Genomic DNA, 14,348 nt, shown 5'->3' on the forward strand with positions numbered 1-14,348 from the left:
TTTTGAAAAGCCGCTGCAGACAGGCTAATGTTAGCGCTGGAAGCTGCAGATGGGTATCGTTAGCGCTGGCCGCCACAGACAGGCTAATGTTAGCCATGGCCGCTGTAGACGGGTTAAGGTTAGCGCTAGCCGCTGCAGACGGGCTAACGTTAGCCCTGGCCGCTGTAGACGGGTTAACATTAACACTGGCCGCTGCAGACAGGCTAACGTTAGCCCTGGCCGCTGCAGACAGGCTAGCGTTAGCCATGGCCGCTGTAGACGGGCTAGCGTTAGCCCTGGTAGTTGTAGACGTGCTAATGTTAGCCCTGGCAGCTGTAGACGGGCTAACGTTAGCGCTGGAAGCCGTTAGCTCTGCTGTTTGCCGTGGTCCTCTCAATTTTGGAATGAATTTCTTGACTTATGCCCTAAATCAGTAAATGTTCCATATAGTGAAGCTTAAAGTATAATATTCTCGCCTTAAATGATCTTAAAATTTACTTTTATTGAACAACAGCATCCGGCTACTTTGTCCGTTCTCGGTCTGCTGTTCTTTTGAATTTTAACAGTGCTAGGGTTGACAGTGATGACGTTTCATGAGGACACGAGAACGCACGACCTTTAACTCATTTAGCAGCTAAACCCTGATTAACAAACCAATTTTCTTCATTTTTAGGACATCTGCCTCTCAGTCTGAGCTGTCCATCTGCTCATCATGTTTTTTGTGAGAGCAGTGAGAAATATCAACTTCATTTATAGGAGTTTACAATGATATATTTAAAGTAAAGTGATATTTCATTAGAAGATATTGTTATTAATTCAAAGTAGCCTACTGCAAAATGGCTCTTAAATTAAAAAAAAATTATATATTTATAGGGCAATATCAATTAAATTGCTCTTAAGCCACTAGGTGACAGCACACAGCCACATAAGTTTTTCTTAACACATCAGAATGACAGCAATATCTAAGTTTTCCACAGCTGAATTTTTGTAAAAAATTACAGTATCTGATTATATTTTATTATGAGAAATTCATCATATCACCAAATTATTGCCGTATTGATTTGATTGTTTTCTTCCTTTCGTATTAAAATGCTTGTGACTTGAAATGCTTCCTTTAAAGTGCTGAAATTGTCTGGTAGGTCCGACTCCCTGCCAGCTTCAGTCGCTGCTGCAATGCTCCCCATCTGGCCTCTTTGAGTCGGTTCAGTGCGACTCCAGCAGGGGGCAGTGTTGGTGCGTGGACCAGGATGGTATGGAGCTGTACGGGACCAGACAGAATGGGAGACCCCAGCGCTGTGCGTACCGGTTACAGTCAGAACGACTTCCTTCAATCTGCTCCGTCATCCTCCCTCAGCTCCAGGCACTGTCCCTACTGACTATGACCTTTGACCTTTAGGTCCCGGCAGCTGTGAGGTGAGATCCAGACGTCTCCTTCACTCCTCGGCTTCTTCTCCCCCTCAGTGTGCGGCAGACGGCAGCTTCCTTCCAGTTCAGTGTAAATTCATCAACACGACGGACCGAATGGAGCTGGATCTGCTGCACGCCTTCAGCAGGTAGAGGAACATCTATCCGCCCGGATTAAACAGCTGGATACAGTTTAATTCTCACATCTGTCTAAATGTGCATCAGATCTCCTGAGGCCTTTGAGACGTTCAGCAACTTCAGGAGGTTTTTCCCACTGGTGTCCTCGTACTGCTTCTGCTCGGACAGCCGTGGCAGAGAGCTGCAGGGAACAGGTGAGGAAAAGGATTTCTATCGGCCATTCCAAAAAGAATATGTAAAAAAATCCACTGGACTTTGTTTCCAAGTTTGAAGGCGTTTCTCTTCCATCCAGGAAACTTTTTCATTTCGTAATGTCAGAAATAGCGTTTAGTTCCAGGTTTTATCCAGCAGCCCAACAAAGCCTGGTTTTAGTTTAGAAAACATGCAAATAGAAACGGATGAACGGGTCCACCCCTTTGGAATGGGGGTCGTTTGGCTTCTTTGTTAGCCTGCAATGCCCCATACCTGTCTATGTCTCTGAAAGGGGGGGTCGTTAAAGACACTTCAGACACTTAGACGGGGTTGTGAGGATATTTTGGACAAAAAAGACAGGTAGTTTGAGAGGGGCGTGAAGGAAGCCACCTATGTTTAGAAAGAAAAACCACTGTCAAGGAACGCTATGGACAGCGGAAACATGCAAGAGGAGGAGAGTTTAGTGTCGGAGGTCGTGGATGAGTCTCCTCCGTCATCCATTTTTTATTTAGAGGAGGAAAGCGGGGACGAAGATGTTGTGGAAGAGGACGCCAGGGCGGCAGAAGCTTGGTTTGGTGTAGAAGGCTTCCAGCCGTACATGTTTGAGCCCTTGCCTCGCAACGCTGCCAGTTCTGTTAGCTCTACGCCTGCCGAAGACACAGACGTCCATCCCCGTGAACACTGGGACGCAACTCAATGGGAAAGGAAAGGATTCTGGTTTAAACCGTTGCGTATATTAGCTGCGACACATGAATCAAGATGCTATGACTGAAAACATTTGATTGACAGATAACCGTTGATATATGATTGGCTGAATTTAGGTGTTCAGGCTGACGTAGAACTAACTGGCCTGCAGAAGATAACGGAAAAAAAAAACAGATTTTAAGACAGGATATTTTTTTTTTTTTTTATAGAAATTTTCCAAATTTTGGGACAATATGATTAGCCTGGTGAGACCATCCTGATCTCGCGAGCTTTCAAGGTTTCACTCGCAGATCAGTCTGGAGACTCTCCGTTAAAGAAAATTTGGAGCCGTTCACCAAACGAACGTCCAATCAGCGTTGGCTTTGAGGCGGGTTGAGGTGTGACGCAACGAGAAGCGTGACAGTTCAGTCTAAAGAACATGGCGGCTTCAGCCGATGAAACTAGCGTTAGCGTGGCTATCGAGCAAGTTTTATCGGAATTACAGAGTATTTCTTCACTGAAAGAAGAGCAAAACACTGCTCTGGAGGCTTTTCTCAGAGGAAAAGATGTTTTTGCTCTTCTCCCCACTGGTTTCACCAAGAGTTTGATCTATCAATTGGCTCCTCTTCGTCGTCGCTCTGTTAGTACGTCATATGCTTCGTTGATCTGATTGGTTTATTTGGCCCGTCTATCACCGACATAGGCCAATCAGCTAACCAGTATTTTCGCCCCTTCCCAAAATTACTTCAACGGAAGGTTTCCAGATGGATATGCGGAGCAAATCCATCTGGCGGAGTCAGGTTACAATATGGTCTGATAAAGAGAACATTTATATACATGTTTAAGCCAGAATGATTTGACATTTAAATATGACTTACCCTGCAACATTAAAGACCCCCTTTCAGAGACATAGACAGGTTTCAGGTATTACAGGCAAACAAAGAAACAAATGGATCCCCATTCCAAAGGGCTGGAACAGCTCATCAGGCTCAATTTGCATGTTTTCTAAGCCAAAACAAGGCTTTGTTTTCGGTCCACTCTATGAAGCTTTGAACTAAACGCTATTTCTGACATTTTGAATTGAAAAAGCTTCCTGGATGGAAGAGAAACGTCTTCAAACTTGGAAACAAAGTCCAGTTGATTGATTTTAACTTTTTAGAATAAATTCCAATCTGAGCTGTTTAATCCGTCTGAGCACCGGGTTAAAGTCGTGATGCAGGTGTGAACTTCCTGTCCAGGTGTGGAGCTCTTCATGTCTGAGGTGTACGACTCGGCATTTCCTCGTCTGCATTCTCCTCGATCCTTCTCTGAAACCAACATCTACAGAGTCCTGCAAAGGAGGATGCTGGGAGTTCGCCTCGCCCTCACCGGACACTTCAGATGTAAACTCACTGCACTCCCAGCAGAACATTCAGAACTCAGGGCTAAATCCAGACTGAGTAAAAGGTTTAACTTTAACACCAGTTGGAATCTGAGACCTTCCCCTCATCCCAATCAGGTCCGTCTGCTTGTGAGGAGGAGAGGCGCGTGGCCATGGAGTCATCCAGCGTTTTCGTCCCCTCCTGTGAAGCGGGAGGCTCGTTCAGGTCTAAGCAGTGTCAGCAGGGGGCGCAGTGCTGGTGTGTCGACCCAAAAGGAAGGGAGATTCCTGGGACACGGCGGCTCGGAGACTCCCTGCTCTGCGGTATGTGTCTCTCTACATGTTGCTAGTGGCTTATGTTCAGACCGCAGGCGTTTTGAGCATCAAAGAAGCTTCTGCTGCTTCATCTCTGATCCTCATTAAGGTCAGCCGTCCAGTAAAGTGAGTCCAGAAGCTTCTGCTGCTCCTGTGTTCGATGCCAGAGAGCAGCTTTGCTATATTAGCTGTGATCAGCGGGTAGAAAGTAGTTAGAATCTATGTTGAAGTGAGAAAGTCCTCCTGAAAACATGGTCTGTGCAGTCAGTTCATCCAGATTACCATCCTGCCTTCAAAGATTATTTCTCTGTGGGAGCCGCTCAGACCCCCACATACCGGCGCTGCGCTGTCACTGGGAATCCCCAGCAGCAGCTGCCTCAGGCCCGCTCGCCTCTCCAGGGTTTTCCCCTCCTGTTGGTGGCGGCTGGAAGTAGATGTTAGCGTTTTACAGGTCTGTGCTACAAACTGCAGGCAGCAGGATAATAAAAGCCAACATATTCTGCCGGCAGGTTTCTACATTTGAAGTTAATTTAGGCGTTAATAAACTGTTTCAGAGGAGTGATCATAGCGCTCTGCATCAGCAGTGCTGCGTCTGACTCCCTGCCAGCTCCCAGATCAGCTTCTCTGATTGTTTGATGCGACGCGTCCAGCAGCTAAAGTTACATTCTTCCATCTTGCGCCTCAGATGCTCATTAGGCGCTGCTCCTGCTGATCTAGACGCAATGCAGGACCTTCTGATGCGCCTTGATGCTCCTCAAACATTGACTTCGCATGTAAAGGGGTTGCTGCTGCCGCTGCTGCTCAAAGTGTGTGCAGTGTGAACGTAGCATTATAGTCAAACTTGACAAAAACAACTTCTGAAAACTCTTTTACATAAACCAAGAGAGATGGGGGATTAGGCTTAGCATGCTTTCATCATTACTATTGGGCAGCGAATGCAAGGGCCTCAGATGGCTAACGAAAGAAATACTGTTGGAAATGGTTCTCTTCAGGCACTTTTCTCAGCACCAATTTCCCCCAGAAAGTGAAGTAAATAATTTGATTGCTTCAAACTGTTTAAATATATGGAAAGACATATTTAAACAGTATTAAGATATACTTTGTCCTACCAATACCTCAGTTTACGCCCCAAACCCTCTGCACGCGGTTTGGCTGATTGAAAAAATCCTGTGCATTTCCATCTATGCTGGAAATGCAAAATGGAATCAGGAACTTTTATACATGGGAATGTAAATGCATCTCCCCATTCTGGAAAGCAGTATTACAACACATTGGATGTTGGATAGGGGTGGGGATACCCATGTCACCAAGACTATGTTTACTGGGGGATCCAACAGTGATGCCTAATATGCCTAAACATCAAAACACTGTGGTGCAGGTGGGGACGGTCACAGCTGCCAGAATAATCCTCAGACTATGGAAATCTTCAACTGTTCCAAATGTTGAAAGCTGGTTGGGATTAATGTTGGAAATAGTGTCATATGAACAAATGCTGGCTAAGCTAGATGATGACATAGAAAACTTCAAGAAATCTTGTAACTATTTTCTCTCCTGCAATACTGGGACAAGTAAACCTTTTTGATGAACATCTGTTTTGAAAGTATTGTTTACTGTGGATGTTTCTGCTGACTTCGAGGATAATTGTAAATGTCAATTTTCTGGGAAACTTAGTGATTTGATATGCGCTGGCCTGGCCGCTTTGGTTGTTTTTTTTTTTTGTTTTTTTTTTGTTTTTTTTTTTTGGTGAGGGGGTTGGGAGGGGTTATATACTTATGATCTGAAAAATAATAAAAACTTTAATAAAAAAAAAAAAACCTGTGCAGCTGATGTGGGCGTGTCCAGGTACGGGTGGTAATATGACAAACAAAATCAGAAAAAAACATGCAACACAACCAAAAATAAATCAAACAAGAAAGTAAATAACTTTAAAATAAAGCAAATCCAAATTAGAAAAATAAAACATGCAGTTAACCTCAAGTAAAGCGAAAAAAGGCCACAAAACCACAACTATCCTAAAGTGTAAATAATAAACAGTGCAGTGTAACAGTTACTTAGATAACTTCCCTCCCTTTTTTTTTTAAATAATTTGGTTATTATTTTTTTTCTTCCTATATCTCTCTCTTCTCTTTATCATCTGTTTTTTTTTCTATTGTTGTATTGGTAAGAGTATTTTTTTTCTTAGACCGTAAATTGATAAATATATGTATGCTTTATACTCGGGTGTGTGATTTTTCTATGTTGCACTTTGGAAACTTAATAAACATATTTTTTAAAAAGAAAAGAAAAACAGCTTGTGTTCCTTCTCCTTCTCCAGGTTCTGGTTCTGCTGACTGTCTCACTCGGCGCCGTCTGGCTCTGTCTCAGCTCTTCTCGGGTCCCATCCATGCTCCGGCAGATACCTCCTCCGGTGGCGCATCTCCAGCGGCTTGTCCCGCCCTCCTTCGTCCTCTCAGGGACCTTGTGTCGGTCGAGGAGGATCCAATCTCTGTCCTTTTCCCTTTAATTGAAGTTCTCCAGGGTTTATTTCCCTCAGTGGGCGGAGCCTTAGAGGCTCTAACACGCGCCACACCCCGCCGCCTCCAGGAGAATCTGTTTGGGGGGAAATTCCTGAAGAACGCTGCAGATTTTAACTTCAGTGGGGTGGTGGGAACCAGAGGAGCTCTCAGTTTGGACCAGCTGACCCCTCAGAACCTCAATCTGTTGAAGAACCGCGACCTTGTCCGGTCTGTGAGTCGAGCCCTGGAGGATCCTGCCTTCCTGTCTGCCCTCAAGGAAACACTGAAGAGTGCCAACAGCGCCCCCTCTGGGTCACTGCAGCAGGTCTGGAACTAGCCTAGATATTTCATTAGCGATAAGCTGCATCCTGCAATGAGCCGGTAAACCGTCTGCTGGGTCCTTGCAGGATGCAGCCTCTGAATGTGTCTCCAGATGCACAAATTCACCTGCCGGCGAAATATTTTCACTTTTATTATCCGGGTGCATCCGTCCAGGTCCGTGAAAATTAGGAGGCCAGAAGAGTTTTGGCTGTGGATTCAAACAGATCCAGCCTTTTTCAGCATTCACCGCCCGTACGCTCTGTCGCTTAGCAACCGTAACAGTTGACTGAACTTCTTATGCTGTTCTGGCTGCTAATAACATTTCTGAGGAGCTTCAGCAGCAGAACCGTCATCTCAGATATCAGATTTATGGTCCAAACACTGCAGAGATGTTGGAATCTGAGCTAAAATGACAGCCAAACCCGTTTACACAGGGACAGATAAACGTAACGGGGAGTCTTCCGATCCGCACAGGCCTCGGCGCCGAACTATGATGTTATCGGCCGAAGAATCTGGCCTGGTAGAGAAGCAAGTTTTGAGCACAGGGAGAGTCTATTTCACCTTAACATCCAGCTGAGACCAAGCAGAGGAGCTGATTTATTTCACGCTCTGATTACGTTAGCCCTGGCCGCTGCAGACGGGCTAACGTTAGCCCTGGCCCCTGCAGACGGGCTAACGTTAGCCCTGGCCCCTGCAGACGGGCTAACGTTAGCTAAGGCCGCTGCAGACGGGATAACGTTAGCACTGGCTGCTGCAGACGGGCTGCGGTTAGCCCTGGCTGCTGCAGAAGGGCTGCGGTTAGCCCTGGCCGCTGCAGAAGGGCTGCGGTTAGCCCTGGCTGCTGCAGACGAGCTAACGTTAGCCCTGGCTGCTGCAGAAGGGCTAGCGTTAGCCCTGGCTGCTGCAGAAGGGCTAACGTTAGCCCTGGCTGCTGCAGAAGGGCTGCGGTTAGCCCTGGCTGCTGCAGAAGGGCTAACGTTAGCCCTGGTCGCTGCAGACGGGCTAACGTTAGCCCTGGCCCCTGCAGACGGGCTAACGTTAGCTAAGGCCGCTGCAGACGGGATAACGTTAGCACTGGCTGCTGCAGACGGGCTGCGGTTAGCCCTGGCTGCTGCAGAAGGGCTGCAGTTAGCCCTGGCCGCTGCAGAAGGGCTGCGGTTAGCCCTGGCTGCTGCAGACGAGCTAACGTTAGCCCTGGCTGCTGCAGAAGGGCTAGCGTTAGCCCTGGCTGCTGCAGAAGGGCTAACGTTAGTCCTGGCTGCTGCAGAAGGGCTGCGGTTAGCCCTGGCTGCAGCAGCCAGGGCTAACGTTAGCCCTGGCTGCTGCAGAAGGGCTAACGTTAGCCCTGGCTGCTGCAGAAGGGCTAACGTTAGTCCTGGCTGCTGCAGAAGGGCTAACGTTAGCCCTGGCTGCTGCAGAAGGGCTAACGTTAGCCCTGGCTGCTGCAGAAGGGCTAACGTTAGTCCTGGCTGCTGCAGAAGGGCTGCGGTTAGCCCTGGCTGCTGCAGAAGGGCTAACGTTAGCCCTGGTCGCTGCAGACGGGCTAACGTTAGCCCTGGCTGCTGCAGAAGGGCTAACGTTAGCCCTGGCCGCTGCAGAAGGGCTGCAGTTAGCCCTGGCTGCTGCAGACGTGCTAACGTTAGCCCTGGCGGCTGCAGAAGGGCTAACGTAGCCCTGGCCGCTGCAGACGAGAATGCACAAGTACACAGATTGAGAAACGGCCTTGTAGACAGACATACTCAAAAAGTACAACTTTAAACTAACTGAAACAATGTATCTAACTAATTAATACTCCTAAATTACTCACAGAGATACATTATGGTTACTGTACTAATAATTACAGTTTATTTATTATATCAAATGTAATTAGTTAGGAGTAAGAGTATCACTGCTGCCACCTTTGGGTTTAGAGGGGAACTGCTCGTTCTGAAGGTAATAAATGATGTCCTCATGGGAGCAGCAGAAACAGCACCACACTCTAAGCAACATTCTTGAGGAAAATCTTAAATATCTTTAAACCTAAAGTGTGATTGTAGATAACAAGATCAGATAAATTCCAACTTCTATTACCCGGTTAGACTGTGAATAAAGGTCCTGAGAGAAAGGAGGCCGTTCGTCGGCCCTCTGGGAGGAGCGTAGAACAGACACATTATGCCAGAAACAGAAAACGGAGCTCTGATGCGTTCGCTTGGGCTGTTTTATCTGTTCTTTGTTGTAAAATATCAGCTTCCAGACTCAGACTTGTCTGATCTCAGATCATCCTGCAGCCTAATGAGGTTCCACCTCTCAGCAGATCAACCTCTTTAATCCTTCCTGGTTATTTACCGGGTACAAGAACGGATAACAAAAACATCCCTTGTTTGAGGAGTAAAAATTCATCTTGTTTCAGGTCCTGAATCCTGTTCTGAGTTCCTGCTCTGAGGAAGGAGAGGATGAGTCGGCAGCCATCTTTATCCCCCGCTGTACGGCCAGCGGCGGCTTCCAGCAGGTCCAGTGTCGGGGTTCACAGTGCTGGTGTGTCGACTCTCAGGGTCAGGAGGTTCCAGGTTCTCGAACCGCCGGCCATCCATCCCGATGTCCGTCCCGCTGCGAGACGGAGCGCGCCACAGCTTTGAAGGTGAAATCCAACATGGCCGCTGGCGCTGAGATTTACATCCCAGCATGCTCAGAGGATGGAGGCTTCCTGCCGCTTCAGTGCGTCGGACCGCGCTGCTTCTGTGTGGATGCTGAGGGGAGGAGGATGGCTGCCGGTCCAACAGGGGGCGCTGTCACCTGTAAGACAATTCAGAGGGGTTAATCTGGGTCAGATGTGAATCTCTCTGGTTGTGATCATGTCTGCTGTGTTTCAGGTCCAGAGAACCAAACACTGAAGCTGCAGCCGTCTGAAGGTGAGCTCAGAAATTTCAAACTAATTTGATTTCTGCACATTTTAGTTTGTGGAATCACTTCAACTCTGAACTATTGGGGAATATAAATAACAAATAGTCATTTATATTCTACATCAATCAATCTTTCTACAGGACTGATCAAAAGTACTGAACACATCCATAAATAAATAAGTACATACATAAAAGACGATAAAAGACATAAAAAAGACATAAATCAGTGATAAAATTCTCCTTCCTTCCTTCCTTCCTTATCTTCCTTACTTACCTTACCTTACTTACCTTATCTTACTTACTTACCTTACTTACTTACCTTATTCACCTTACTTACTTACCTTACTTACCTTATTTACCTTACTTACTTACCTTACTCACCTTACTTACTTACCTTACTTACCTTACTCACCTTACTTACTTACCTTACTTACTTACTTACCTTACTTACCTTACTCACCTTACTTACTTACCTTACTCACCTTACTTACTTACCTTACTTACTTACTCACCTTACTTACTTACCTTACTCACCTTACTTACTTACCTTACTTACTTACTCACCTTACTTACTTACCTTACTCACCTTACTTACTTACCTTACTCACCTTACTTACTTACCTTACTTACTTACTCACCTTACTTACTTACCTTACTTACCTTACTCACCTTACTTACTTACCTTACTTACTTAGTTACTTACTTCGAAGCCGGACATGAACTTTGCGATATCTTCAATCATTGTACTCAGCTAGAGCTCAAACTGTGCGACTCACAGTGTGAGAACCGTATGTTCTCTGTTCCAAAAACCACATGTGAAACTCATCGCCAAGAGATGGCGCTAGATGGACTCGTCGATGTGGCAGAACAGGAAAAAGAACTCCCTTGTTTGTGCAGTGCTGAAGGTTCTGGTAAATCGGCTCGTAGCTCTGCTTCAACAGGATTTGCCCACCTTACGACGGCCGACAGAATTTCAAACATGTTTGATTTTCTCCCGACCTTACGATTCCTGATGGGGAGGCGGTCGTTAGAGGCTGATCGGCCCTCGTTACGCCCTGAATACTATAAGACGAAAAAAGTCTCGCATGACTGGAGAATCGGCGTGAAAAGGGCAAAAACTCCTTTCCTTCCCCCCAGTTTCCGGCGCTGACTGGCCTCCACCCACAGTGTTAGCTTCAGCTTCAGATTTGTCGGCATGTCGTCGTGTGTTTTTTGATCTGAGGACCTTTTTTCATCAGAACTTCTCTGACCTTCCATCACCTGCTACCTTTCAGGTCCCTGCTCCAAGGCGCTCGCTGAGGTCACTGCATTCAGACAGGAAGTGCAGAGCTTCATCACCCTCTCTAACTCCTCCCACTTCCCTGTGGGATATGGATTTCTATTGGCCGAAGGTCTGAGCCTGACGGCCGAGGAGCTGCAGAGGAGCCAATTAGAGGAGGAGTTGAAGGTGTCTGAGCGGCTGCTGAGTCGCTCCAGATCTGCGCTCCGATTGGCTGCTTTCTCCAGTGAGTTACAGCCACAGAAGTAATCTCAGATTTATCTGAAGATTAAACTGCAGAATCTTTGCTTTTGTTTGTGAAAATGATTCCTGGTTTGATTTACTTGGCCTGAAAGATTTCCAGTGTTTTATGGAAATATAATCCTTTGAGCTAAAGAGTTAAATAATAATCCGTTTTCTGATGCTCATACTGTGAAAAAAATGACATCTAGATATGTCATTTTTTCCTAAAAAGAGAGCATTTGTTTTTGGAAAAAGAGACATTTTGCCAATAAAAGAAGCCAATTTACACTTAAAATAAGAACAATACAATTGCATTGTTTTATTTCTAGAGAACGTTATCTAATGATCTTATTTTAAGAGTAAAAATACTCATTCCATTGGGAACTCATTTCATCTACCTACTCAAATTAAAGGTAAATATCCTTAATTTGAGACATTTTTACTTATTCCTAGATAGTTTTTCCAGCGTTGGATCAACACTGGAAAAATTATCTAGAAATAGGTACAAATTTTTTAAATTAAGCTTTAAAAAAGCTTCAAGAGTGATAAACTGCACAGCAAAAACATTCAACAAATGAGTAAAAATGTCTTAAATAAGTGTATTCACCCTTAATTTAAGCTGGAAAATAAGATGATCTGCCAATGGAATTAGCATTTTTACCCTTGAAATCAGATAATTTGATATTATGCACTTGAAATAAGAGACTTCTGTTGTTTTTTTCTTATTTTAAATGTTAATGTTCTTATTCCATTGGCGAAGTGTCTCACCTACCTGCTCAATTTAAGAAAAAAAGCACCTATTTTAAGAAATAATTACTAACTTAGGTTAACATGTTTCGCAGTGTGTGACAATCTAATGCACTTCACCATTTTGCAACCCTCTTAAATGTCGCTGAACATTTGGTTCTTCCTTAGCTGTGCAAATGCTGCTTCCTCCTCATGGTCGGTCCTACCAGCTCTTCACTCCACAGTGTGACGCTGAGGGAAACTGGAGGCCCACTCAGTGCCACCGCAGCACAGGTGTCTGTCTCACACACACGCTCTCATTTTCAGCCATTAAATAAGACAGTTATAGATGCTGTATTTGATTTCTTATTTATTGTTTTCAACAAAAATCTTATTCCATTGAAGATTTTACTTACCTGTATAAATTAACTTATTTAAAGAAAAAATCTGGTCAGCAAGGAATAATAAAAGGATCATTATTTATACCTAAAACTAATACGTTCGCCATCATATCATGAATTTTGTCTTAAAAAAATAAAAAACAATAATTTTCATCCCAATCACAGAGTCTGGGAGCGGCCATTTTTGCCCAAATATAGTAGCCCCTCCCTCCTGCCATCTTCCAGCAGTGACGTCACGGTGCGGTAAGCCTAGCGCCATTCTCCCCGCTTTCCAAGCTAAATCAATGGGAACTACTAGACACATCTGCAATCAACAACAATTATTGAAGATTTCCAGAGGACTTCACCATTGAAATTCACCAGAGCTATAGTGAAACTGACAATGCCCACGTGCATGGCAGCTGGATGCTGGAATACATCGGGTAAAAGTGAAAAGAAAGAGTTATTTCACCTTTCTGATTCCTGATCCTCCACGGACGGGTTGGTCGTTGGATCGCCAACTTGAAGAGGGAGGATTTGCCATCGAACTTCTGGCCAGAGAAAAAACCCGTAATATGTAGCCAACATTTGGAAGAAGAATGTTTTCAAGATGACTTGGATAATAGCGCGTTGTGACAAACACCAGATACAGCACTGGGACTTGATCAACAGCCGATACCGCACCGTGACGTCACTGACCAGTAGGTGGCAGTAGTGTTCTTTGACAAACATGGATGCCTCCAGTAAAGCACATTCACATGAAAATTACTCTGAATTAACAACACTGATCATTTATTGAACAGGATGGAATCATTTCAGATTTAAATATATTTATGACCGGACTTTTCCTTTAACATAATTTTAAAAGGAAAAGGCTCAGTTTGAGTAACCGTACAATCTGGCAGTGCTCTCACTGTTATGCAGATTTTCCAGTTCCAGTCTAAATAGATTATTAAAGTCATTAAAACGATTCTCTGCCTCCCAAAAAATAAGGTTTAACTGAACCTGAAGAGTCATAAATAGCAGAAGTCTTTCAGAAACTGTACTCTCAAAGTATAAAAAAATAATAAAGTAGTTTTTAATTGAAATTGGCCACAGTTAGACCCAAATTCAAGAAATTGATTCCTCTCCTTCTCTATAATGACCAACCTGTAGAGCCCAGAAATACAGTAGCAGCCATTCAAAATGGCCCTTCCCTGTCCAACGCCAGCCGAATGGCAGCTCACTTCCTTCCAACTCCCAGCAAAATACCCTCCCAACTTCCAGCCACAGTACTGACCCCCTCTTGCATAATTTTTTCCTCTGACTTCACTGAATTATAGGGTCTGACCAGAAGATGGTGCTTCTCTTTAGGTCCTAATGTCCACAGATATTTACAGAAAGAATAGTTTAGACCAAAGATTGATGTTTAAAAAGGAATTGAAGGGAACTAGCCAAGGACCAGCAAAGGACCAGCAAAGGGCGAGCCAAGGACCAGCCAAGGACCAGCCTAGGACCAGCCAAGGACCAATCTAGGACCAGCCAATGACCAATCTAGGACCAGCCAATGACCAATCTAGGACCAGCCAATGACCAATCTAGGACCAGCCAAGGACCAGCCAAGGACCAATCTAGGACCAGCCAAGGACCAATCTAGGACCAGCCAAGGACCAATCTAGGACCAGCCAATGACCAATCTAGGACCAGCCAATGACCAATCTAGGACCAGCCAAGGACCAATCTAGGACCAGCCAAGGACCAATCTAGGACCAGCCAATGACCAATCTAGGACCAGCCAATGACCAATCTAGGACCAGCCAAGGACCAGCCAAGGGGCCATAAAGGAAAGTGGGGACATTTTGAATGGCTACTACTGTACCTGTTGCTCAGAGTTCAGGATGGCTGTAGATCCTGACCATTGAAGATGCATAACCTGAAAGTGGTTCCTGAAACTTCTGAAGATGGGTTCTTCAAAGGTTTCCTAGACCAGGTGGA

At 45.1% G+C, this 14,348-nt stretch overlaps 1 protein-coding gene across 1 annotated transcript in view; it reads left to right on the forward strand.

Annotated features, from left to right (window-relative positions):
• The window catches only part of tg (thyroglobulin), a 49,083-nt gene that overhangs the window by 4,790 nt on the left and 29,945 nt on the right, over positions 1 to 14,348 (forward strand). The window contains exons 4-13 of the mRNA XM_038276281.1: positions 1,119 to 1,274; positions 1,376 to 1,532; positions 1,609 to 1,715; positions 3,636 to 3,779; positions 3,896 to 4,081; positions 6,387 to 6,892; positions 9,278 to 9,662; positions 9,738 to 9,776; positions 11,042 to 11,272; positions 12,184 to 12,288. Of these exons, the coding sequence (XP_038132209.1) occupies positions 1,119 to 1,274; positions 1,376 to 1,532; positions 1,609 to 1,715; positions 3,636 to 3,779; positions 3,896 to 4,081; positions 6,387 to 6,892; positions 9,278 to 9,662; positions 9,738 to 9,776; positions 11,042 to 11,272; positions 12,184 to 12,288 (2,016 nt within the window). The remainder of the gene's footprint in view (positions 1 to 1,118; positions 1,275 to 1,375; positions 1,533 to 1,608; positions 1,716 to 3,635; positions 3,780 to 3,895; positions 4,082 to 6,386; positions 6,893 to 9,277; positions 9,663 to 9,737; positions 9,777 to 11,041; positions 11,273 to 12,183; positions 12,289 to 14,348) is intronic.

Source organism: Cyprinodon tularosa, unplaced genomic scaffold, assembly GCF_016077235.1.
Source record: "Cyprinodon tularosa strain WSP-4 unplaced genomic scaffold, ASM1607723v1 ctg1238, whole genome shotgun sequence".
Classification (NCBI taxonomy): domain Eukaryota; kingdom Metazoa; phylum Chordata; class Actinopteri; order Cyprinodontiformes; family Cyprinodontidae; genus Cyprinodon; species Cyprinodon tularosa.